This window comes from Rhinopithecus roxellana, chromosome 17 (genome assembly GCF_007565055.1).
Source record: "Rhinopithecus roxellana isolate Shanxi Qingling chromosome 17, ASM756505v1, whole genome shotgun sequence".
Taxonomy (NCBI): domain Eukaryota; kingdom Metazoa; phylum Chordata; class Mammalia; order Primates; family Cercopithecidae; genus Rhinopithecus; species Rhinopithecus roxellana.
In genome coordinates, this window is record NC_044565.1 from 63,021,890 (window position 1) to 63,045,593 (window position 23,704).

The following is a 23,704-nucleotide window of genomic DNA, read 5'->3' on the forward strand; positions in this document are numbered from 1 at the left end:
CTTTTGCTTGTAATCCCAGCGCTCTGGGAGGCCAAGGTGGGAGGTTCACTTGAGCCCAGGAGATGGAGACCAGCTTGGGAAATGTAGTGAGGCCGCATCTCTACCAAAAAATTTAAAAATTAGCCGAGCATGGTGGTACATGCCTGTAGTCCTAGCTACTCAGGAGGCTGAGGTGGGCAGATTGCTCAAGCCCAGGTGGCAGAGGTTGCAGTGAGCTGAGATCATGCCTCTGCATTCCCACCTGCATGGCAGAGTGATGCTTTGTCTTAAAAAACCAGAGCACTGGACATTTACATCAGAGACGTAGTTTCTGGGACCTTTGCTCTTAACTTGTGATCTTTTACAAGTTTCTTAGTTTTCCCATCTTGAAAATTGAGGGTTTTGGACTAAATGATAATTGTAATTATGATTTTTTTTAATATAAACTCAAGATTTTATTGTCTTTATAATAAAAGAAAATATGACACTTAGAACTGGATTACTTGGCTCTTTCTCATCTCCTCCCAGTTCAAAATGCTTGCATCTTGTAATAGCCAGCATTCTCTTAGATCTGCAGTTGGGCTTGATGCACTCAAGCCTTAGCACAATCTTCTTTGTAGTTTTAGCCTTCTTCTGGAAAATCAGCTTAGTTTGCCCACCATAGCCGCTCTGCTTCCTGTCATAACACCACTTTTCGTGGGCATACAGAGAATCCTTGCACTTCTTGTACTGTGTCACTTCGTGGGGTTGGTGCTTGCCACACTTACTACAGAAAGTCCTGCGGGTTTTAGGAATGTTCACCATGTTTGCGTGAGTGCTGTTGCCATGGAAGGTAATCGTAATTCTTTCTGTAACTGTGCTTCTTAACAAACAAAAACTTTAACCTTGGCTGGGCCAAGGGGTTTGGAGTTTGATCAAGATGGTGAAACCTCATCTCTACTAAAAATACAAAAATTAGGCCGGGCATGGTGGCTCATGCCTGTAATCGCAATACTTTGGGAAGCCGAGGTGGGCAGATCACCTGAGGTCAGAAGTTCGAAACCAGCCTGGCCAACATGGCGAACCACCCCCCCAACTAAAAATATAAAAATTAGCTGGACGCGGTGGTGGGCGTCTGTAATCCCAGCTACTCGGGAGGCTGAGGCAGGAAAATCGCTTGAACCTGGGAGGCAGAGGTTGCAGTGAGCCGAGATCACGCCATTGCACTCCAGGCTGGGTGGACAGAGGGAGACTCCATCTCAAAAAAAAAAAAAAAAAAAACTAGCTGGGCATGGTGGTGTGCGCTTGTAGTCCCAGCTAATTAGAAGGCTTAGGCTGGAGAATTGCTTGAACCCAGGAAGTGGAGGTTGCAGTGAGCCAAGATTGTGCCACTGCACTCCAGACTACGTGACAGAATGAGACTCCATCTCAAAAAACAAAACAAAACAAAACAAAAAGGAACCCCTAAACCTTAATTAAGCGACTTTTCACTTACAATGGCTGTGACTTTTTCTGAGTCTTACTGACCCTTTGTAAAACAGGATTTCCTGCTTTTGTTCTAGCATTTCTACTTTTTTCTGTCTTAGTGTGAGTATATTTTCTACATTGTCTGAAGTACGTTTAGCAGTTACTCCAAATTGCATCTGAATTATATTAAATTGAAGCAGTGTTCTTTGCCTTATGCCTACCATTTACCCAATATGTTTTATTGCTTTCTGCTAAGGTAACAATGCCAGTTCTCCATTAATTTTTAATGAGCAGCAAAATCATATGAATATTCTAAAAAACATACGTAACTAACAATATTCAAAATATATGATGACTGTACATTTGCCAAAATTGCCCGTCACTACATCCCCTGTGAAGAGTAGAAACTGGTGTGTGTTGGATGCCGACTTCAGTTGCACTTGCCTGAAACAGGCACCGGTCATGTACCTGGGAAGATGCTGGTTACCCTTTTCTTCCTTTCAGAGAGTTATACCAAGAGATAAGAAACAATTAGCACTCCCTAATTTATGTATGTGATTGATGCTGTCCAGTGTGTTGGGAGTCATCTCTGGCTTGTTTTTCTTCTCTTGGACAAATTTGTTAACAGTAAGTTCTACTGCTGTTTGCAGGAACCTGTGATGTATTATCTCCATTTAAGAGAGGAAGAGGCATATAAAGCCCATGGGAAGTTCATGGGCTTTAGAATTAGACAGACTTGGGCTTGCATTCTGGCTTCATGACATACTGAATTTGGGCAAGTAATTTAACCTCTTCAGTTTCTTCTGTGAAATGAGTACAGTATCATCTGCCTTGTAGGGATATGTGAGAGGAGTATCCGTATTATCAAAGGTGCCTAGCAGTATCTGGCACCTGGTAGATAAGTCTACAAGCTTCTCAGTGTCTGAAGCTCCTTCTGCAGAACCTGAAACATATTGTATTCTCAGTGAACATTCAGCATGACACAGCACCTGTACTGTGATCAACAGAAGTGTATTGAATTAATGGTAAATAGTAAATGTTAATTTATTAATTGCTTTTTGAAAAATGTAAAACAAAGTTTTTTGTATCTGTTGCATTTTCAAAATTTCAATTATAATTATTCTTTAAGTACTACTCTGCAAATAGACTAGTAGAATTGTTAAGCATTAGGTAATAATTCTACAGTGGGGCAGAGAGAATGTAAATGTAATAGGTATGAAATATGTTTTAAAAGCTTATTGGTTCCAACAAAATATACTCCCATATTTTACATACAACATAAATGTTACATATAATATGGTACATATGTGCATGGGTGGCTAAATTCCACATACTAGATGATAAAGATTCTGTAATACTAGTACCTTCAGCTCTTCAGCTTTACCCAAGGGATTTGCCCTTATTGCCAGTAATATTATTAATATTTGGTTCATTCTCAGGTTTTATTTCAGAATTATGCCTGTGATTATTGAGTATCTGCTATTTGGCATTCTTTTTTTTTTTTTGAAGTCAAACTGTATCCAGCTTTAGTAGAGATACTTTCCATAAACAATCATGGTATTTCAGGCAGGACATGGGCAGACAATCATTAACAGTATACAACAATTTTCTTTCCCCCCCACCCTATCTCTCTCTCTCTCTCTCTCTTTCTTTCTTTTTTTTTGATGGAGTTTCGCTCTTGTTGCCCAGGCTAGGGTGCAATGGCCCGATCTTGGCTCACTGCAACCTCCATCTCTTGGGTTCAAGCGATTCTCCTGCCTCAGCCACCCGAGTAGCTGGGATTACAGGTATGTGCTACCATGCCTGGCTAATTTTGTATTTTTAGTAGAGGTGGGGTTTCACCATGTTGGTCAGGCTGGTCTCGAACTCCTGACTTCAGGTGATCTGCCCGCCTTGACCTCCCAAAGTTCTGGGATTACAGGCGTGAGCCACTGCGCCCGGCCACAACTTTCAAACTCCCTTCTTCAGTAGACGACCAAAAATCAGAAAGCCACTCTAAAACCCAACAAAGTCTTCATCTGATGCTGTGAACAGGGGAAGTTTAGAGTGAGGGCTGACATTTCACATTTAGCATATTGTTTAACAACTTTTCACCAGCTGACCCTGACTTTCAGGAAGTGAAATGAAAATAGCAGAATTTATCTGAAGAACCAATGCTCTTTTAACGGATGCCATCTCAGTGGCATCACTGGAGAGTCCAGATTGCCTTACACACTGGTAACTAGTGATTGGGGATCAGGTCCCAGTAGATGCTTGGGTTTAAGGGAGTTAAGTCTCTGCTGAAAGGTGGAAAGGGAGAAGAGGACATAAAAACAAATTTGTTTTCCATTCCACAAAGTTGTACGTGCCAAGGTGGCCATGTGTGTTAAAGTCAGGGAATCCCTCCTCCTGGGAGCCAAGAGGAACTCTCTCAAAACTAGAAGGGAAAGGTGTTTTCCCCACATTAGTCCAGCTTCGGAGACATTCTATTAGTGACATATGGCCCTTTCCCCAAAAAACAACAATGAAGTGTTCTCTGTGCTAACAACATAGCTAAAAAAAAAAAAAGTAGGCTGGGCGCAGTGGCTCATGCCTGTAATCCCAGCACTTTGGCAGGCTGAGGCAGGTGGATTACCTGAGGTCAGGAGTTTGAGACCATCCTGGCTAACATAGGGAAACCCCATTTCTATTAAAAATACAAAAAATTAGCCGGGTGTGATGATACGCACCTGTAATCCCAGCTACTTGGGAGGCTGAGGTAGGAGACTTGCTTGAACCTGGGAGGCGGAGGTTGCAGTGAGCTGAGATTGTACCATTGCACTCCAGCTTGGGCAACAAGAGCCAAACTCTACCAAAAAAAAAAAAAAAAAAAAAAAAAAAAAAAAAGTGGCCAGGCGCAGTGGCTCACACCTGTAATCTCAGCACTTTGGGAGGCCGAGGCAGGTGGATCACCCGAGGTCAGGAGTTGGAGACAAGCCTGACCAACACGGTGAAACCCCATCTCTACTAAAAATATAAAAGTTAGCCGGCCGTGGTGGTGCCTGCCTATAATCCCAGCTACTCAGGAGGCTGAGGCAGGAGAATCGTTTGAACCCAGGAGGTGGAGGTTGCAGTGAACCAAGATCACGCCACTGCACTCTAGCCTGGGCGACAGAGTGAGAATTCATCTCAAAAAAAAAAAAAAAAAAAAAAAGTAAAACAAAATTCTGCATTTTTATAAACTTGATAAAAAGTAGTATTTCAAACTGTGCAGTCACCAGAAGTACACAGTTATAAAAAATGCACACACTTCATTTGTCATCTCCAACACTTTCAGCTTTCTGTTGCCCAGGCTGGAGTGCAGTGGCCGGATCTCAGCTCACTGCAAGCTCCGCCTTCCGAGTTTACGCCATTCTACCTCAGCCTCCCGAGTAGCTGGGACTACAGGCGCCCACCACCTCGCCCGGCTAGTTTTTTGTATTTTTTAGTAGAGACGGGGTTTCACTGTATTAGCCAGGATGGTCTCGATCTCCTGACCTCGTGATCTGCCCGTCTCGGCCTCCCAAAGTGCTGGGATTACAGGCTTGAGCCACCGCGCCCGGCCGGCATCTCCATTTTCTGCAAGGTTATTCCCCTCCTTGCCAGCATCAGCTTTTCCCTTTTTCCCTTTGGATACCTTCTCTCCCTTCTTTGCAGGGGTCTTTTCAGGCTTGGGCTCTGGCTTTGGAGGAGCAGGTTTAGCAGACAACCTCATGGATCTTCTCTGTGGTTCGTTCTTCACCTCGTCTTTATCTCCATCAGCATCCCCTTTACCCTTTCTCTTGGGCATGGTGGTGGCGACGGTAGTGGGAGGTAAGCGCTTGGCCCAGGGTGCAGTGGCGTGCAGGCTTTGGTCAGTCCGGGGTTCGTTCTTGCCTCTTCTTCTTCATACTGCTCTCTATTTGCCATTCTTTTGTATTCACAGAATACGTGATGACCAACAAATGGTTCTAGACAGATGATTTGTAAGTTTTAGACCTAGATCCCAACTAATTGAGGCCTTGTGTCCATGGGATCCCATTCTTCATTGGTTTTTCTGTTGTTAGAGCCATCTTTAGTAATTCACATGCTATTATGCAGAGTTAGAAAATGCATTATTTGCAATAGTGGGTTTTCTCCCACGTTTTAAAATGGTCTCAGCCACAGAAAACTAATAAAGGCCCTTGCTACTGCTTATCTGTTAAGTAAATAGATTGTTTTCAGGCATATAGCTTATTTTGAGTTAACATTACTTATGATTTAAAATTGAAGAAGTAAAAATGTTATATTTGTTTGCAGTATTTCTGTATTTGAGGAAGTTGTAGTCATAACTTGATTTATGGGACTTCCTTCTGTGTTCATTTTTAAGCTAGCTATAAAATGGTGACAAACGTTGACCACGATGTATATACCACTTAATGCCTTCTTTGTTTAAAATGGCTGTGCAAATATTTTTCTTAGGCTTCCAAAAATATAAATATTTAAAAGATTTGGGTAAATATATGAGATGCAGCATGATCTTTTAATATAGTAGGGTTTTCCTGCAATATTATGATCCATGGTTTTAATTACTAAGTGCATTGCGGTAAATTTGCTAGGCCTTCACTTCCTAACTGGTCCTATTCTCAAAATTTGTGGAACAGGCTGGACGCAGTGGCCTGTAATCCCAACACTTTGGCTGGCTGAGGGAAGCAAATCACTTGAGCTTAGGAGTTCAAGACTAGCCTGGCCAACATAGTAAAACCTTGGTTCTACTAAAACAAACAAACAAACAAAAATTAGCCGGGCATATGGTGATGTGCGCCTGTAGACCCAGCTACTCAGGAGGCTGAGGCTGGAGAATTGCTTGAACCTGGGAGGTGAGGTTGCAGTGAGCCGAGATTGTGCCACTGCACTCCAGCCTAGGTGACAGAGCGAGACTCCGTCTCAAGAAAAAAAAAGAAAAAAAACCCACAAAAATATTCATGGAACAAATTTTGAATTTATTGACAGCTGAATAATGAATTCAGGGTTCAAAATGATATTGCACTCTCCTTTTCTGGATGTTTGCAAAATAGCAGCCATTTGTTGAACACCCTGTGTGGCAGGCGGTTTAATGGATTATGTTTAACACTGTAAAAAATACTTCTGCAAAGTATTTTTTATAGATGAGTAATCTGAGTCTCAAAAAAGGTTAAATAACTTTTCCATGGTCACAGATGGGAGAATAGGAGAGCTGGGTTTGAATCCAGAGCTGTGAATTTCCAAAGTCCCTTCTCTTAGAGTGCTTGACGAACACATTTAGTTATGTTATATATGTATTTTAATGATTATGTGTGTGTTTTAGTAATTACTTTTAGACTATTTTATAAACCCCTTGAGCTCACTTAAACAGCTGTGCTACATTTATTTTGAATAATTTTCTTGTTTGGGAGTTTTAAAAAATGATAATATGGGCTGGGTGCAGTGGCTCACACCTGTAATCTCAGCACTTTGGGAGGCTGACATGGGCGGGTCACTTGAGGCCAGGAGTTTGAGACCATTCTGGTCAATCTGGCAAAACCCTATCCCTACTAAAAACACAAAAATTAGCCAGACATGGTGGAGCATTCCTGTAGTCCCAGCTACTCAGGTGGCCAAGGTATGAGAATTGCTTGAACCCAGGAGGCAGAGGTTGCAGTGAGCTGAGATTGCACCACTGCCCTCCAGCCTGGGTGACAGAGTGAGACTGTTTCAAAAAAAAAAAAAAAAAAAAAAAAGGATTTCCATGTTATTTTTACATACTTAGTTTATACAGTTGATTTATTTTCTTCTCTCCCAAATTAATTTCTACAAGAATGTTGGTTCATGCCAAGGGTTTCTTTATTCAGTATCTGCTATTGAATATGTGACTGTTTTTCTGTATTAAGGCAGCATGATTACCCAACAGAATCTCTTACCCTTCCTCAAATGTAAATTCTGCCTGTTCAGCAGCAGCAGAAGCTCTGCATTGTTTTCTGTTGGAAGTGTGAGCTGAAGGGGACAGACATTCCTACTGCTTAGCGGGTGCACTAAGCTGTGATCTGCCCTTGTTGTATTACCAACGGCACAATATTTTTATGTTGCAGATGGCCGAGAGCTAGCAAGGAAAACTCAGGACCATGATGGCTCAGTTTCCCACAGCTATGAATGGTAAGCAGCTTTGTGCTTGTGGCAAGATGAGGTTATGAATTTTTTGTTTTTGGTAGAGGTTTAAAATATTCATGTAGATAATTTTCCTTAAGCTTATAAATACAAAACTTGAAGTATTCTTGTTGAAAATATTTTGGAACACTGCATGTACCTTCTGTAAGAATATTATGTCGTAAATCCCATGACTATATTCTGGAATGTGTGTTTGCCGTTGAGCAGTTAGGAATAACCGAAAGGTATATTGTATTTGATGGATAAAACTGGATGACAAAAAGCAGAGTGCTGTAAGGTGAATATTAAAGGTATTTTGATAGCATAAGATGATCGTAAACCGATGAAGCCAATAAAGATTAACTTAGTAATATTTATGTAAGATTACGTTTTCCCTTTAGATAAGATTACGTATGCCTGCATACGTAATTGTTTAATATGAAACATTTTAAAAGAGTGCTGGCTGGGTGCAGTGGCTCATGCCTGTAATTCCAGTCCTTTGTGAGTCCGAGACAGGCAGATCACTTGAGGTCAGGAGTTCAAGACCAGCCTGGTCAACATGGTGAAACCCCATCTCTACTAAAAATACAAAAACTAGCCGAGCGTGGTCTTGGGCACCTGTAATCCCACCTACTTGGGAGGTTGAGGCAGGAGAATCACTTGAACTACCTGGGAGGTGGCGGTTGCAGTGAGCCTGGGAAAGAGTGAGACTCCGTCTCAAAAACAAAAAAAAAGAAAAGGAAAAAGAAAATGCTTACTAATTTCAATAATGAAAAGTTTTTAAAGTTTTGTTCTGATTGTAGCTTTAATTCTTTTTCCAAATACTAATTAACTGCCCTTAATAGGTATTAAGTTACTGTGTTTGTCATTTATAATTAATTGAAAAAAATGCATTATATTTTTAAATTGCTAAAGAAATCTAGATACTGAGTTCTTAATTTTATGGTAAATTGTATTAGCTAATTGTAGATAAGTATCAGGAAATAGAGAATAAACTCAATAATTCATTATTATTTAAATTGAAAACAGTAATATTAAAGAGCATTAAAAAAAGGAGGGGAGAATCACCATTCCACCATCTTCATGAAGCGATTCTGTTTTGATATTACCATCTAGTGTGAATCAGTTGCTTTTTAAACTTGTTTTCAGACATAGGACCAAATCATTACATTAGTAACAGAAATACATGCTGTATATCTAAAGTTTTATGCCTCAGGATTTAGGAAGATCTTGGAGAAGTGAATTATTTGTATAAGTGAAAATACATGTTGTATATCTAAAGTTTTATGCCTCAGGATTAGGAAAATCTTGGAGAAGTGAATTATTTGTATAAAAAGTAGAATCAAATTCTAATGCGTGATAAGACCCTTTGTCATTTAAGGATAGACTTGAAGTAAAGATTTTATTGTTTCTTGTTTTACCTTTTCAACCTATTATTTAAGGATTAATGTGAGTATTGCTTCTATTGGGAAAATGGTGTGGGATTATAAAGATTGATGCCACAGACAATTAATAATAATTAAATAATTTTTCCATAATGAGTGATACATGTAAGTTTAAAAGTAGGGCAGTAATTGTAGTAGTAACATACTCTACTCAAGTTTGAAGATTTTTATGCCCCATACAAAGGAATTTGCACTAAACAGTTGAATTGTAAACTTCAGGCAACATACTAATCAGGTTTATAAGCAAAATGAACATAAAGTGGTACAGTCCCGGTCCTTCTTTATTCTGCTTCTTCCATTCCATAAACATTTATATATCTACTTTGCAGTTCATTGCATTATATAAAATATAACATTGAGAACAAGTGAAATATTCAATAACAAAAGAATGATTATGTGAACAATCATCTAAAATATTGGAAAATGCATTTAGAAGTGCTATATAGGCATACAGATAGTTATTTTTTTTAAACTTCTGAAGAATTAATTGCATATGTAGACTGTGGTACCTTCCTACCTAAGTAAGACTGACGATAACTTAGACATATCTAATTTAAGTTCAGTTCAGGGTTTAAGATGTTACTGGAGAGCAGCGTTCATGTATAGTACAAAACTTTGCTCCTCTAGTAATCCTGACATAGATTGTTAAATGTTTTTGATGCCCATTGCTATTGGGAGTTGTCTGTAAGTATGCCTGTGTGTGAATGTATATGTGTGTATGTGTGTATGTGTGTGTGTGTATGTATATATATGTGTGTGTGTGTAAAAACGGAGATGAGACTCCTTACTGGATGAGATCTAGCCTATAGTAGATGTTCTGTTAATGTGAATTTTTTTTTCTTCACTGACTATAAGAACTTGTTTGAAAGAGCCAGCAGGTGAGATGTGAATAAGCAACAGAAATGTTTATGAAAATCCCGTATTTTCAATATCAGTGATGAGTTGGGGGAAGTGGATAGAATTTTAATGTATTTCTAACATGATTATTAGATATTGTAAAAGTTTGTTAGCTTTTTAGGGAAATATTAGACATCAACCCCCAAACTTAGATTTTTCTGCCTCTTCTACTGAAGAGATTATCTACAGATAAATATAGACTAAGATTGGGAGATTTTTACTTGAAATTCAAAGTAACAAACTTTTGCCTTGTCAAAGCGTTCTGTTACTTGATATATCTAAATAAGAAAGCCAGGATTGAATTAACTATTTTAAAATTGGCTTTGAATTACATGTATTGCCCAGTTTTCTTATTTCAGTGTTTTGTTTTTTGAGACAGGGTCTCCACTCTGTTGTCCAGGTTGGAGTGTAGTGGTATGAACACAGCTCACTGCAGCCCTGACTTGCTAGATTCAAGCAATCCTTCTGCCTCTGCCTCCTGAGTAGCTGGGACCACAGGCGTGAGCCACCACACCCAGCTAATTTTTAAATTTTCTGTAGAGATGGGAGTCTCACTATGTTGCCCAAGCTGGTCTTGAACTCTTGAGCTCAAGTAGTCCTCCCACCTTAGCCTCCCAAAGTGCTTGGATTACAGGCACTATCACGCCTAACCTATCTACCTGAGCTATCACACCTGACCAGTGTTATCTTTTTGTTCCTAGAAAATTCTTGGTGCATTAATACTTTATGTTTTAATATGATTAAGTTTTTAAAAGATTATTTGAACACTACTAAAAAATTATTCCGTATTAAAATGCCTTGAATATTTTTATTCTCTTGGTTACATTAATCATGATAATATGTAACCATGATTGTTGTGTGTGATTTTCTTGGCTGATGGAGTCTCTTTAAAATATTAGAGTCTGTGAGTTCCTTTAAGGTGTGTTTTTTTTTTTTTTGTTCTTTGTTTTTTGAGACAGAGTCTTGCTCTGTCAACCCACCCTGGAGTACAGTGGCATGAACGTTGCTCCCTGCAATCTCAACCTCCCAGGCTCAAGCAATTCCTTCTGCCTCAGTCTCCAGAGTAACTGGGACTACAGACATGTGCCACCATTACCATCTACTTAAAAAAAATTTTTTTAGACATGGGGTCTCACTGTGTTGGCCAGGCTGGTCTCAACTCCTGGGCTCAAGTGATCCCCTGCCTCAGCCTTCCGAGTGCCCAGCCAAGTGGTTCATTTTATTCATCTTCGTACCCCATAAATGTTTACTGAATGAATGAATATGAAGGTGTCAAGATTACTGATTGGAGACACGAGGATATAAGCAGTAAACATAAACAGATGGGTTGAGTTAGCCCCTGTGAAAACACGTGGCCAAAGAAATATGAGGAGATAGTAATATATATAAGATAGCATCATATTGTGATGAGCACTGGTGATGCAGCAGAACTCTGTTTTGTCTTAAGACAGCAGTGGAGTCTATCACTGCCTGGGGATATATACCCATATATGTTAGGGCAGCTTTTAAGCCTTCCTAACCAAACTCTTCAGACTTAAAATAGTCTTAAGGTTTCTAACTAAAGAGCCTTAGTTTCAGGCTATTCCCTGAGAAAGATTTGAATGCTCTGACTTCTTTTTAATTATATTGTTCCCTGGGATTGGGTTGAATAAGGAAACTAATTTATGGAGCACTCTTCGTATGGCAGGCATGTATTAGATACTTTATATTTTTGTTTTAGTTTATTTTAAAGTTGGGTTTATTGGGGGTATAATTCACCCTTTTAAAGTAATACAGTTTGATGAGTTTCTAAAACTGTGTTTAGTCATATAAATTAGGATATAAAACATTTGCATCACCTAAAAATTCTCTGTACCCTTATACCTCCACCTTTAGCCACGTATTATTGGCAACCACTAATCAGATTTCTGTCCTTACAGTTCCGCCTTTTCCAGAATGTCATATAAATGGAATATACAATATGTAGCCTTTGGCGTCTGGCTTCTGTCAGTTAGCAAAATATCTTTGTGATTCATTCATAATGTTGCATGCATTTCTCCTGTTTACTGCTGAGTAGTATTCCATTGTATAAATGTGTACCACAATTTATTTATCTGTTCAGCCATTCAGGTGCAGAACATTTGGGTTATTTCCAGGTTTTAGTGATTATGACTAAATCTGCTATAACCATCAGAGAACAGGTTTTTATGTGGAAATAGGTCTTTATTTCTCTTGGGTATTTACCCGAGAGTCTTTTGTTAATACTCCAGAGTCTATTGTTGGGTCATGTGGAAATATATATTTAACTTCACAAGAAATTGCCAAACTGTTTTCCAAAGTGACTGTCACATTTGCTTTCCCACCAGCATATATGAGTTGCAGTTGTTTGGCATCTTTATCAGCACTCTGTATTTTTTTTTAATTTGTTTTTTAATTTTCAGACATGCGAATAGACATGTAATGATACCTTTTTGTGGCTTTAATTTACATTTCCCTGATGATAGTGATATTGAGCATCTTGTCACATGCTTATTTGCCATCTGTTTATCTTTGATGTGTCTGTCCAAATCTTTTGTTCCTTTTCTTTGGAGGAGGGATTATTTTCTAATTTTTGAGTTGAATGGTTCTATATATATGCTGACCTATATTGAATATGTTTTGCAAATGTTTTCTCTCAGTCTGTAGTTTGTCTTTTCCTTAAGAGCGTCCTTTAACAGAGTGGAAATTTTAGATTTTTATGAAGTCCAGTTTGTCAAAGTATTTTAATGATTTTTGCCTTTTGTGTTCCAAAGAGTCATTGCATAATCCAAAATCACAAACGTTTTCTTCCATATTTTCTTCAAGAAGTTTTATATCTAGTTCTGTGATTCACTGAGAGTTAATTCATGTATATGCTGGAAGGTTGAGGTTCTTTTGTTGTTTTTTTCATATGGATATCCAGTTCTTTCAGCACCATTTTCTGAAAGGACTGTTTTCCACCTTGAATTATCTTCTCATCTTGTTGGTAATCAATGGACAATATATTTGTGAGTGTATTTCTTTTTAATTACCAACAAGGTAGATAGTTTAAGACTCTTAATTAAGCCTGAGTAGACTCTAGTCTTGCCTTCAACACTTACCAATTTTATTACCTTGGGCAAATTATTTAATATCTCTGTACCACTGTTTCCTTCTCTGAAAAACAGTGATAGCAATAGTTACTTCATGGGATTCTTATGAGACTTACTTGAAGCAATACATGTAAAGCTCTTAGAACAGTACCTGACACACGGTGAGTTTCATTAAGTGTTAGTTATAATGGGAGGTATATTACATGTAATTTTTACAACAGGCCTGTGGAGTTACATAATATTCCTAGTTTATAGAGGTGGCATCTGAATTACAAAGAACATGAGCATCTTATCCACATATGTTGGGACATAGTATAGTGCAGAGTTCAGCATGCAGGCTCTGGAGTCAGGCTACCCAGGTTCTAATCTCAGCTCTGTCACTTACTGTATGACCTTGAGCAAGTTACTTTATCACCATAGGTTTTCGATTTCCTTACCTATAAAATGAGAATAATAATAGTACTTTAATTTATAGGTTAATGCTAGGGGCTTAGTGAGTTACTGCATATAAAATCCCTGACAGTAGTCAGGGTTCAGTAAAGGTGGGCTGCTTCCATCTTTGTCATCCTTTGTTGTTGTCATTTTTGTTGTTTTTAAAATCAGCATCATCATTTTTCCGAAGTCATGTAATAGAAAATCAGTTCTGTGGCTACACTACTTGCCTTCCTAGTGACAGGAATCCTGACAGGTTTATTTTATTTTCTGATAAACTGATAAACCAAGTAGGATTTTTACTACATATGTGGTATTTCTTTATTTAGAAAGTGTGTAGGTTTAGCTATTTTAGGTCCTTAGTTCTTCAGTACATCTGTTTCTTTATTTTTAACTATAATCTTAAAACTTCTCTTTAAGAGAGGATATTTATAGATTTTTTAATCCAGTCATTTAGGACTAAGAATAATTTGTTGAACCCATATTAGTGTTAAAAATTATAGTGAGCACTTACTTTTCAATGATATACATTCCTGGGAAATTGTAAGGCAGATTTTTATACAATACAAGCAGGAATTATGAGTTTATATACCTAAACATATTTGGTTCCTTATTGGCAGAAATAGAATAAATTGAAAAGGTAGTCAGAAGTATAGATGGTGATTAGTCATGTTGAATGTGCAGAACTTCACAGAAACCTCCTTAGAGAGCTGGTATAACCACATGGGAAGAGTGGACAACAAAAAGCTAATCCCGAGCTCAGGAAGAAACCCCTGTATTTGCAATGCAGACATCCTCAAAGAGAGTCTGGAACAAAAGCTACCAATCCTTTTGTTTAGAAGATGTACAGAAACATGAGAAACTCATGGAGAATTGTCTCCCAAGAGTTTCTCTCCCTTGTTTCTCCATTATCTTGACTTCTAGCAAATTTTCTCATGAGTACACATACAACTAGGTTGACCACTCTGATTAATCTGACAAAACAGGGGCTGGGACTAGGTCTGATTTATTTTATGCAGCATTTGATTCAGACTAATCAACAGGACTCCAAGCAGCAGGTTAGTCTCAGCCTGCAACGTTCTCAGCTGTGCTCTGCAGGGTCCCAGCTAAACAAATCCTATAAATCATCAATGTCTCCCTTAGAAAACCAGGTGGCTTTCTCCTTAAAAAACAATGTGTTTTTGTTGTTGTTTTTATTGTTTTTTGTTGTTGTTGAGACAGGGTCTTGTTCTGTCACCCAGTGGTGTGATCACTGCTCACTGCAGCCTCAATCTCCTGGGCTCAAGCAGTCCTTCTACCTCAGCCTCCCAAGTAGCTTTGATTACAGGTGTGAGCCACCACCCCTGGCTAATTTTTTAAGTTTTATGTAGAGATGGGGTCTCACTATGTTGCCCAGGCTGGTCTCAAACTCCTGAGCTGAAGGGATCGTCCTGCCTCAGCCTCCCGAAATCCTGGGATTAGGTGTGCACCACCATGTCCAGCCTCTCCTTAAGTTTTATTTTAACTTTTCTACCTGGCCTGAATCAGTAATCTGGGTACAACAGGTTGTATTCATAATTGCACACACTTTGTCTTGGCCTGCAAAGAAGAAAATCTAGGGTAAATCTCTAACAGCCCTGACCAGTGAGTTGAGGCTGACCTGAATGCCTTCCAGGACTGAGAAAGTGTTTTTTTAAACACTTGAAGATCTGTTCATGTACATTATTGTGTTTTTGGAGGGAGGCAAGTTAATGCATGGTTTCCACAGAAGAAGTAGAAGATCAAGGGTGCGCATGGGTTATGCTTGGAAAGAAAATGTTTACACTTATTCCCCCCACAGCTCCCACTGCCGTGGGACCTACATCAGAAGAGGGGCAGAGGTTGACAGTGCCTCTAACATAGCTTCCTGGATGACTGGCAAGTCTGAGGGTTTCCAGTGCAGTTTGAGTAATTGAGTCTAGTCCTTGTTTTTGGAGGGATTGCCTGAATTAGTCCCACTTGTTTTGTTTGTCCTCACCACCAGCTGGGTGGAATTCATCCATTACTGAGACTGGGGTTGGGGAAAGACCTCTGGAAGGAATATGGATGGGAGGTGCATTTGCTGGGGTCTTTCCTGATGTTCCTGATAGACTCTTGATAAGGCTTCTGATGGGGAATGGCAGACTCATAAGGTGCTTCCTACAATTTAGGAGAGCCATACCAAGGCATTTTTTCCTGGAGAAGGGTACAGGGGCAGTTCTACAAGAGAAAAGATCATTAATTCCTCTCTTAATACCATACCTCCTGGGGTCTAAGGCATTTCTTCCTCAGGTGCCTTCTTGTTGCTCTCTACTGCTATTAAACCTTGGTTTCTTATTTCAGAGCTATAACTTTACCATTTCCTAGTGATCCAGAAGAGTTAGATGTAAGAGGGACATTTTCATAAACCCTAACCAGAATTAACTTTGAATCCTCTAGATCACTGGTTCCCAATCTTTTTGGCACCAGGGACCAGTTTCGTGGAAGACAATTTTTCTACAGATTTGGGGTAGGATAGTGGGAGAGGGGTGGTTTTAGGATGAAAATGTTCCACCGCAGATCATTAGGCATTAGATTCTCATAATGAGCATGCAACCCAGATCCCTCACACGCACAGTTCACAATAGGGTTTGCACTTGTATGAGAATCTAATGCTGCCACTGATCTGACAGGAGGTGCCGCTCAGGTGGTAATGCTCACTTGCCCACCGCTCACCTCCTTCTGTGTGACCAGGTTCCTAACAGGCCACAGACCAGTACCAGTCCATGGCCCGGGAGTTGGGAATTCCTGCTCTAGGTCCCATTTTACCTCGGTGGCCCAGCTGGAGGGTTTATGAACCAAGCCTGCCTGCAGTTGTCGTTAGGGGCTAGAAAGATGCATCATGTGCAGGAGTGGTCAGAGTAGAATCCTGAAATTTCACAATAGGTCTGTATATCTCCTGTGATCCCCCACCCCTTAGCCTATAACTTCCAGGATATGGGTCAGGCTCTTGAAGATGGTATTTAAGACCTTTTTACAGTTAATTCCACCCTACCTGTTTATTATTGCTAACCCTAGTTATTAGTCTGCTCAGTGCACTTGACAGCACCTTGCACAAGCCTTGACTTCTCATGCTGTGCCCTTACGGTGTGAAATGTTCTTATCCCTCCTCTTCACGTAGCAAAATTCAAACTAAGCTTCAAGGCTCTGCCTCAGTGTTCTCTTTCCTGTCATCTCATCCTTGGTGCTTCTAACTCAGAATTGGCACAGCTATTTTGGTATCTGTATTAGTCTGTTTTCACACTGCTATAAAGAACTACCTGAGACCGAGTAATTTATGAAAAAAAGGGTTTAATTGACTCACAGTTCCACATGGCTGGAGAGGCCTCAGGAAACTTAAGGTGGAAGGCGAAGGGGAAGCAAAGCACATCTTAATGTGGCAGCAGGAGAGAGAGAGAAGCAGCAAGGGGGGAAGTGCCACAATTTAAAACCATCAGCTGTCGTGAGGAACTCACTCACTATCACAAGAACAACGGGGGAGAAATCCACCCCATGATCCAGTCATCTCCCACCAGGCCTCTCCTCTGACATGTGGGGATTACAATTCGAGATGAGGTTCTGGTGGGGACGCAGGGCTATACTATGTCAGTATGTATTTCCACTTAGGATTCTTCACAGGTGAATACTGTAAGTACTGTTAGTTTTCTAGAGCATGAATTCCTTGAGGATGGGAATATTTTCTTCATCTTTTTATTGCCAGTGTTTAGCTTGATGCACATTTCCAGAGAGTGTTATATAGCACTTGTTCAATAGACGTTAACTGAGCGAATGAGTGAAAAGCCTTAGGGCTGTGCTATGTATGGTTATGATACAGCTTTACTCTTTGTGTCACTCAAATATTAAATACTGTCATAAAGTGAACATTTGTGTTTACTGTTTACATTTTAGAATTGTATTTTGAGCATTCTCATGTATACACTGTAGTTTATTCTACTTATGTTTCAGGAGGACCAAACATGTGGGCTATTACCTCTGAAGAACGTACTAAGCATGACAGGCAGTTTGATAACCTCAAACCTTCAGGAGGTTACATAACAGGTTTGTGTTTATAATTTTATTTGTGAATTATGGTCCTTATGTGATATCTAAGAATTAGTTTTAATTTGACTGCCATCAAATTTGTGTTAATAAACGATAAAATTCATATCAGTCAGAATTCTAGAAATTAAAGAAATGGTAAATTTCTTATTTTTCCTGGAACTGTCCTAATTTGTTGTTTTGAATTTGGGATATGGAAGATTTTTCCTGAATCCCAAATGCTAGTCAAGAATTTCTGTGGAATTGTCTGGTTTCACAATTTGACGTTATATCTAGAAAGTTTTCAGTTTATTTCTTAATTCATTTCATGGAAAATCTAGACTTTTTGTTTTGGAATCTGTTTTCCTAATCCTAGCCCTCTGTCTTTGAGGCTATACCAAGCACTGATTGTTGATGCTAGCCCTTGTTTTGCAGAAAGACCACCAGAGCCAAAATAGGATTAATTTAGGTGTGCCTTTGAAATTTTTTTCTATTAATTAAACTTTTTTTTCTGTGCCAAAGTAACTTAGTGCTTTACATACAGTAGTAGTAACTATGAGAACAATGACATTTATTGAATTTTTACTATATACCAGATGCTATGCTAAGTGCATTATTTTATTTAACCTTTACAACAACCCTATAAAGTAGGCAGTACTGTTGTCTATATTTACAAATAGTGAAACTGAGACTAACAGATGTTGTGTAACTGCCTAAGGTTACAAAGATGGTTAGTGTTAATCTGGGCTTTGAAACCATTCAGCCTGACTTTGGAATCCAATCTACTTAACCATGTTATTTGTACTGCTATGATAGTAATTACCTTACCTGGTATCAGGATTTGATTACCCTGCTTACAGGTTAATAACTTTGTCCATTACTGGGGGAAGACCCAAGATTCCTGAGTCAAAGCCAAAGAACCTTATGACTAACAGCATAACTAGCAAAATCAGCATTGGCATCTATCTTTCTGTTTTCTTTAGTGTTCCCTAAGTCCCACAGAGACAATGCAGAGAGCCTAGAAGAATGCTACATATGCTGTGTTACAGGAGAGGAACACTGAATTTGGGGAACCCACCCTTTTGTAGCAAGCGGTAAAGCAAGTTTGTCCCTTGTCTCAGTGGGAGACATTACCTGATTGCTTAAGACTGCTCATTACGAACCCAATTCTGAGAAGTGACCCAGACAGAGAGCAGTTAGGGTCTTACATTATTGGTATACAAAGGAAGACACATAGGAGTGTGAAGAAACTCCAGTAGGACTGTCTCCTAACACCTGGTACTTTTTATATTGAAACTCTTTTAGGGAATAGTGTTTTTAAATATAAATTTTACTAAGTGGAAGTATTTTTAAGAAAGATCCCAATTGTGGAAAAACTAAGATGAATAATCTTTCATCACTGATTAATATACAATAGAAATGCAGATGTGACTTTTGTTTTAAAAATCTGTCTTATTAAAGTTATATAAATAATTTTTGTGTTTCTTTTACATTAATGATTGGTATTAAAATTATAAATCATTAACATGTATCCATTATTATTCAGAAGCATTGGAATAATTTCATTTACTAATGTACTGCTTGGGTTTTGTTTTTATTACTTTCAGGTGATCAAGCACGTAATTTTTTCCTACAATCAGGTCTACCGGCCCCCGTTTTAGCTGAAATATGGTAAAGTGTTTTCTTTTGTAGATGAACCTAATTTTCTGATAGTATTTTTTTTTTGTAATATAGTGTTAACATAAAATTGTTTTTAGTTGCATTCTATTGGTTATTAAGAATATTTCTGCCAGCCCTTTGGGAGTCTGAGGTAGGAAGATTGCTTGAGGCCAGCCTGGGCAACATAGTGAGAACCCTGTCTCTACAGAAAATTAAAACAAAAATTAGCTGGGCGTGGTGGCCCATGACTCTAGTCCCAGCTCCTCAGGGAGGCCAAGATGGAAGGATTGCTTGAGCCCAGGAATTCAGTGCTTAAGAGAACTATGATTGTGTCACTGTACCCTAGCCTGGATGACAGAATGAGACTCTGTCTCTTAAAAAAAAAAAAAAAAAAAAACTTCTTCAGTTTTTTGGAGAATAAATTTTATTGAGCAAATAAAATGATTGAAAATAATTCTCTAATTTCTGATTTCATTAATTTAGATAAACTAATTAGATTAATTAATTTCATTAATTAGAAATAGTTCTCTAATTTCTAATTTCATTAGAATTTTCTAAGGGAAGATATATACATTGTCATTGAGAAAAATTCCCTTGTAGTTTGGCAGAATCTCAAAATCCTCTGTTATTTTGTAGTTTCATTTATATCATAATACATAAACCCCAAATTAGTCCTCGCTTTGCCTGCTCCTTCTTTGAAGAAACTATTCTCCATAATATCTGTTTTTTTAAAAACGTTTACAATAGGTAACAACCCCTACCCCGTCTTTCCACTTGGAGTATTCTCATGCCTGGCAGAGTACGAGGCACATAGCAAGTATTCAATAAATATTTGGACAAATGAATAAATTAAATTTGAAGTATTATACTCTTGAATTTTTTTATACCTAAACTGGTGGAATTCAGCCCAAAGGTCTCTAGATTCTGTATAGGCAGTCAGTGTTTTATTAGTTGTTATCTCTGGTCAGTATTTCTTAATGTGTAGGTTTTATCTTTTTGTTATTATATATTTTACATATTAGATATTTTAAATTTAGTGATGATGCACACGTGAATGCCATATCATCGTTTTTACTTTGTCAACCTCCGAAATAACGTTAGTTTTCCCACCACCACCCCACATACGAATCTACCTACCTCATGCTCCTTTTAGGGCTTTATCAGACCTAAACAAGGATGGGAAGATGGATCAGCAGGAGTTCTCCATAGCTATGAAACTCATCAAACTGAAGCTTCAAGGCCAACAATTGCCTGTGGTTCTCCCTCCCATTATGAAGCAACCCCCTATGTTTTCTCCATTAATTTCTGCTCGTTTTGGTAAGTGTGTATTAATTTAAATACCTGTATTTGCTACTTAAAGTTTATCCCTAGACATATTTGAGTATTAGAAAAGGATTTGTTAGCACAAAATGACAATCCCCAGATTCCAAGTTAATTTTCATTTTAGAGATAATAAATATTAAACTCACTGTCACAGGTAGGGGATCCATGTGTTCCAGTTTTCTAGGGACAGTTCTAATTTGTGCCTTTTGTCCTGGCACCTGGTCCAGTTAGTGTCGCCTTTTACAACTCCTAGTTGCGTGATAAATTATATGGTCTCCCTAGGTATAGCCAATTCCAAATACTAGTCTTAGTTTCCTCTCTCTCTCTATATATATTAGTAATATAGAAAAAATTTTGAGCAGTCTTAAATTCACTTGAAATGGTTTGATTTGGGAGATAATTTAAAATTTTATGTAAGTTGAATTTTTTTTAAAGGTTAATTAGCCAGCTAAATTTAGGGCCAAAAGTTGCAGACTTTGGGCTCATAGGTTTACATATTCATCAGCGATAACCAGGTGGTATGTTTTCTGTTAATTTTGATCAGGCAATGTCTTATATGTGAGAAACACTCATTTTGAATGGAACATTCAATTAGGTATGTCTGTGTATCTGAAACATGTTCCTTCACTACATATTTTAGAATATAGAATTCTAGAGCTGGTTATAGGGGTGTGTGCCTGTAGTTCTGGCTGCATGGGAGGCTGTGGGTAGGATTGCTTGAGTCTAGGAGTTTGAGGTTGTAGCGTGCTATGATCATACCTGTGAATAGCCACTTCGTTCTAGTCTGGGCAACATAGTGAGACCCCCATCTCAAACAAACAACAAACTCCACAAAATTATTTCACTATTGTAGTGAATTCTGGAGATAAATACCAAATCATTGTGTGACCATATTTATATATTTGTATTCTGCAGTTAATAAATGAATAAGTCATCACTTTGTTCTTTTAAAGACTTGTCCTTGAATTCATAGGAATGTTACTTACAAGAAAAGGAAAATATGTGACACACTTTCTTGCAAATAATGCATATGCATAAATGGATCTCATAAAGTATCTACTACTTACAACCTTTTTGTTTGGGGGGAGTGTGAGAGAGAGAAGAGGGAGTGTGTGTGTGTGTGAGAGTGTGGGTGTGTGTGGGGGGGTATGAGTGTGTATGTGTAGGTGTGTGTGTGTGTCTGTATTAAGTAACTTAGTAGCACTGTATTATCCTATCACAAAAACCTCGTTGGATCTGGTAATATATTCTTTCCTTGAGGATACTTGTATTCAATTGGAAAAGGCTGCTTAGTTTTATTCATGATGAGAGAGGAGAATATTTAACTCTTTACTAGGTATTTTAGTTCATACAGATCAGAATAGTAGTATTAGAGCAGCAGTTTACCTCCCTCGTTGCTGGGTCGAAGGATAATTTCTCTGTGGTGTTTCGTTTTCTGCCCACTGTACTGTAAACTTGTTTTTTGCATGTGTTTTATAATTGATTTTCTAGCATTGGAAAAAGTGTTTTCTTTTGACTTTAGGAATGGGAAGCATGCCCAATCTGTCCATTCCTCAGCCATTGCCTCCAGCTGCACCTATAACATCATTGTCCTCTGCGACTTCAGGGACCAACCTTCCTCCCTTAATGATGCCCGCTCCCCTAGTGCCTTCTGTTAGCACATCATCATTACCAAATGGAACCGCCAGTCTCATTCAGCCTTTATCCATTCCTTACTCTTCTTCAAGTGAGTACTTTGTTTCTAATGAGTCATTATTTCATGTAAAGAAAGAAACTATTATATTTATGTTTGAACAGATACAAATTTATTTTATACTTTGCTTCTTTTTCTTTTTTAGCATTGCCTCATGGGTCATCTTACAGTCTGATGATGGGAGGATTTGGAGGTGCTAGTATACAGAAAGCGCAGTCTCTGATTGATTTAGGATCTAGTAGGTATGACTACCTAACTCTGACAGCTTTGTATTCTTTCAATAAGAAGTTTTTATTTAGCAAATGATTTTTTTAAAGCTTTGAGTTTACCTAAGTTTTACTTTATAATGGCCAACTACAAATACTTAAGGTAAATTTACTACTTACAACTCACATAAAATAAATTATTTATTTTTAGAATTATTAAGCATCTGTGGCATTTTAGTTTTGAAAAAAATACTTCATGTAAACTAAAAATATTCTATATTTTAATTTTTTTTTTTGCCCAAAGCTGTGTACTTTTCCTTTAAAAAATGTGTATATTTCCCAAGGTGTGTCATACTCATTGTACATTGTTAATTTCTTTCTTGAGCAGATTCTACTAATTCGGTATCTTTTAAATTTTACAAAGCACAAATACATCAGTATTTATTACATTAATTATCCTTCATGTAAATCACTATTATACTCTTCAGGGTAGTGTATGGAGAGTGTTAGATTTGACCCAGAAGAACAACATTCATATCCCAGCTTGAACACTCACTGATTCTGTGACCTTGTTTTTTCTTAACATTGCTGAGCCATAGTTTACCCATCTAAAAGATGGGGACTGTAATATTTTTTAAGTTTGTTGGGAGGATTTTAGAAATATTTGTGAAGGCCTTAGTACAATATGAGGTCTGGCACAGAGCGGATTCTTTATATGTGATAGTCTCATGGAGTTCTATATTTCTTATGGTCTTTGCTTCACTAAGAATAGTGATAATTGCTTAAAATTTTAAAAAAATGTAAAATGCAAAAGCAGTCGCCATTGGCCAGGCACAGGGGCTCACGCCTGTAATCCCAGCAGTTTGGGAGGCCGAGGTGGGCGGATTGCGTGAGCTCAGGAGTTCAAGACCAGCCTGGGCAACATGATGAAACCCTGTCTCTACTAAAAATATACACAAAAAGTAGCCAGGCATGTTGGCATGTGCCTGTAGTCCCAGCTACTTGGGAGGCTGAGGCAGGAGAATTGCTTGAACCCGGGAGGTGGAGGTTGCAGTGACCCAGGATCGTGCCACTGCACTCCAGGCCGGTGACAGAGGGAGACTCTGTCTCCCAAAAAAGGCAGTCACCATTATAGTATATAACAGCGGTCCTCAACCTTTTTGGTACCAGGGACTGATTTCATGGAAGACAGTTTTTTCACAGACTTGAAGCAATGGTTTTAGGATGAAACTGTTAACATCTCAGATCATCAGACATTAGATTCTCAAAGGGAGCATCCAACCTAGGTCCCTCACATGTGCCATTCACAATAGGATTCGCACTCCTATGAGGCTCTAATGCTGCTGCTCACTGGGCAGAAGCTGG

The 23,704-nt window shown here is 38.5% G+C and overlaps 1 protein-coding gene and 2 pseudogenes across 4 annotated transcripts in view; 1 reads left to right on the forward strand and 2 right to left on the reverse strand.

Annotated features, from left to right (window-relative positions):
• The window catches only part of ITSN2 (intersectin 2), a 152,577-nt gene that overhangs the window by 25,863 nt on the left and 103,010 nt on the right, over positions 1-23,704 (forward strand). For 3 of the 4 annotated variants that reach the window (XM_010358494.2, XM_030920726.1, XM_030920728.1), the window contains 6 exons: positions 7,488-7,551; positions 17,387-17,479; positions 19,066-19,129; positions 20,271-20,434; positions 21,963-22,166; positions 22,279-22,375. In XM_010358494.2, coding sequence (XP_010356796.1) covers positions 7,521-7,551; positions 17,387-17,479; positions 19,066-19,129; positions 20,271-20,434; positions 21,963-22,166; positions 22,279-22,375 — 653 coding nt within the window. In that variant the 5' untranslated portion in view covers positions 7,488-7,520. Of the gene's footprint in view, positions 1-7,487; positions 7,552-17,386; positions 17,480-19,065; positions 19,130-20,270; positions 20,435-21,962; positions 22,167-22,278; positions 22,376-23,704 lie in introns of those variants that run through there. The other variant, XM_030920727.1, reaches the window with a different exon arrangement.
• Positions 468-955, reverse strand: LOC115894221 (annotated as a pseudogene).
• Positions 3,647-5,263, reverse strand: LOC104658466 (annotated as a pseudogene).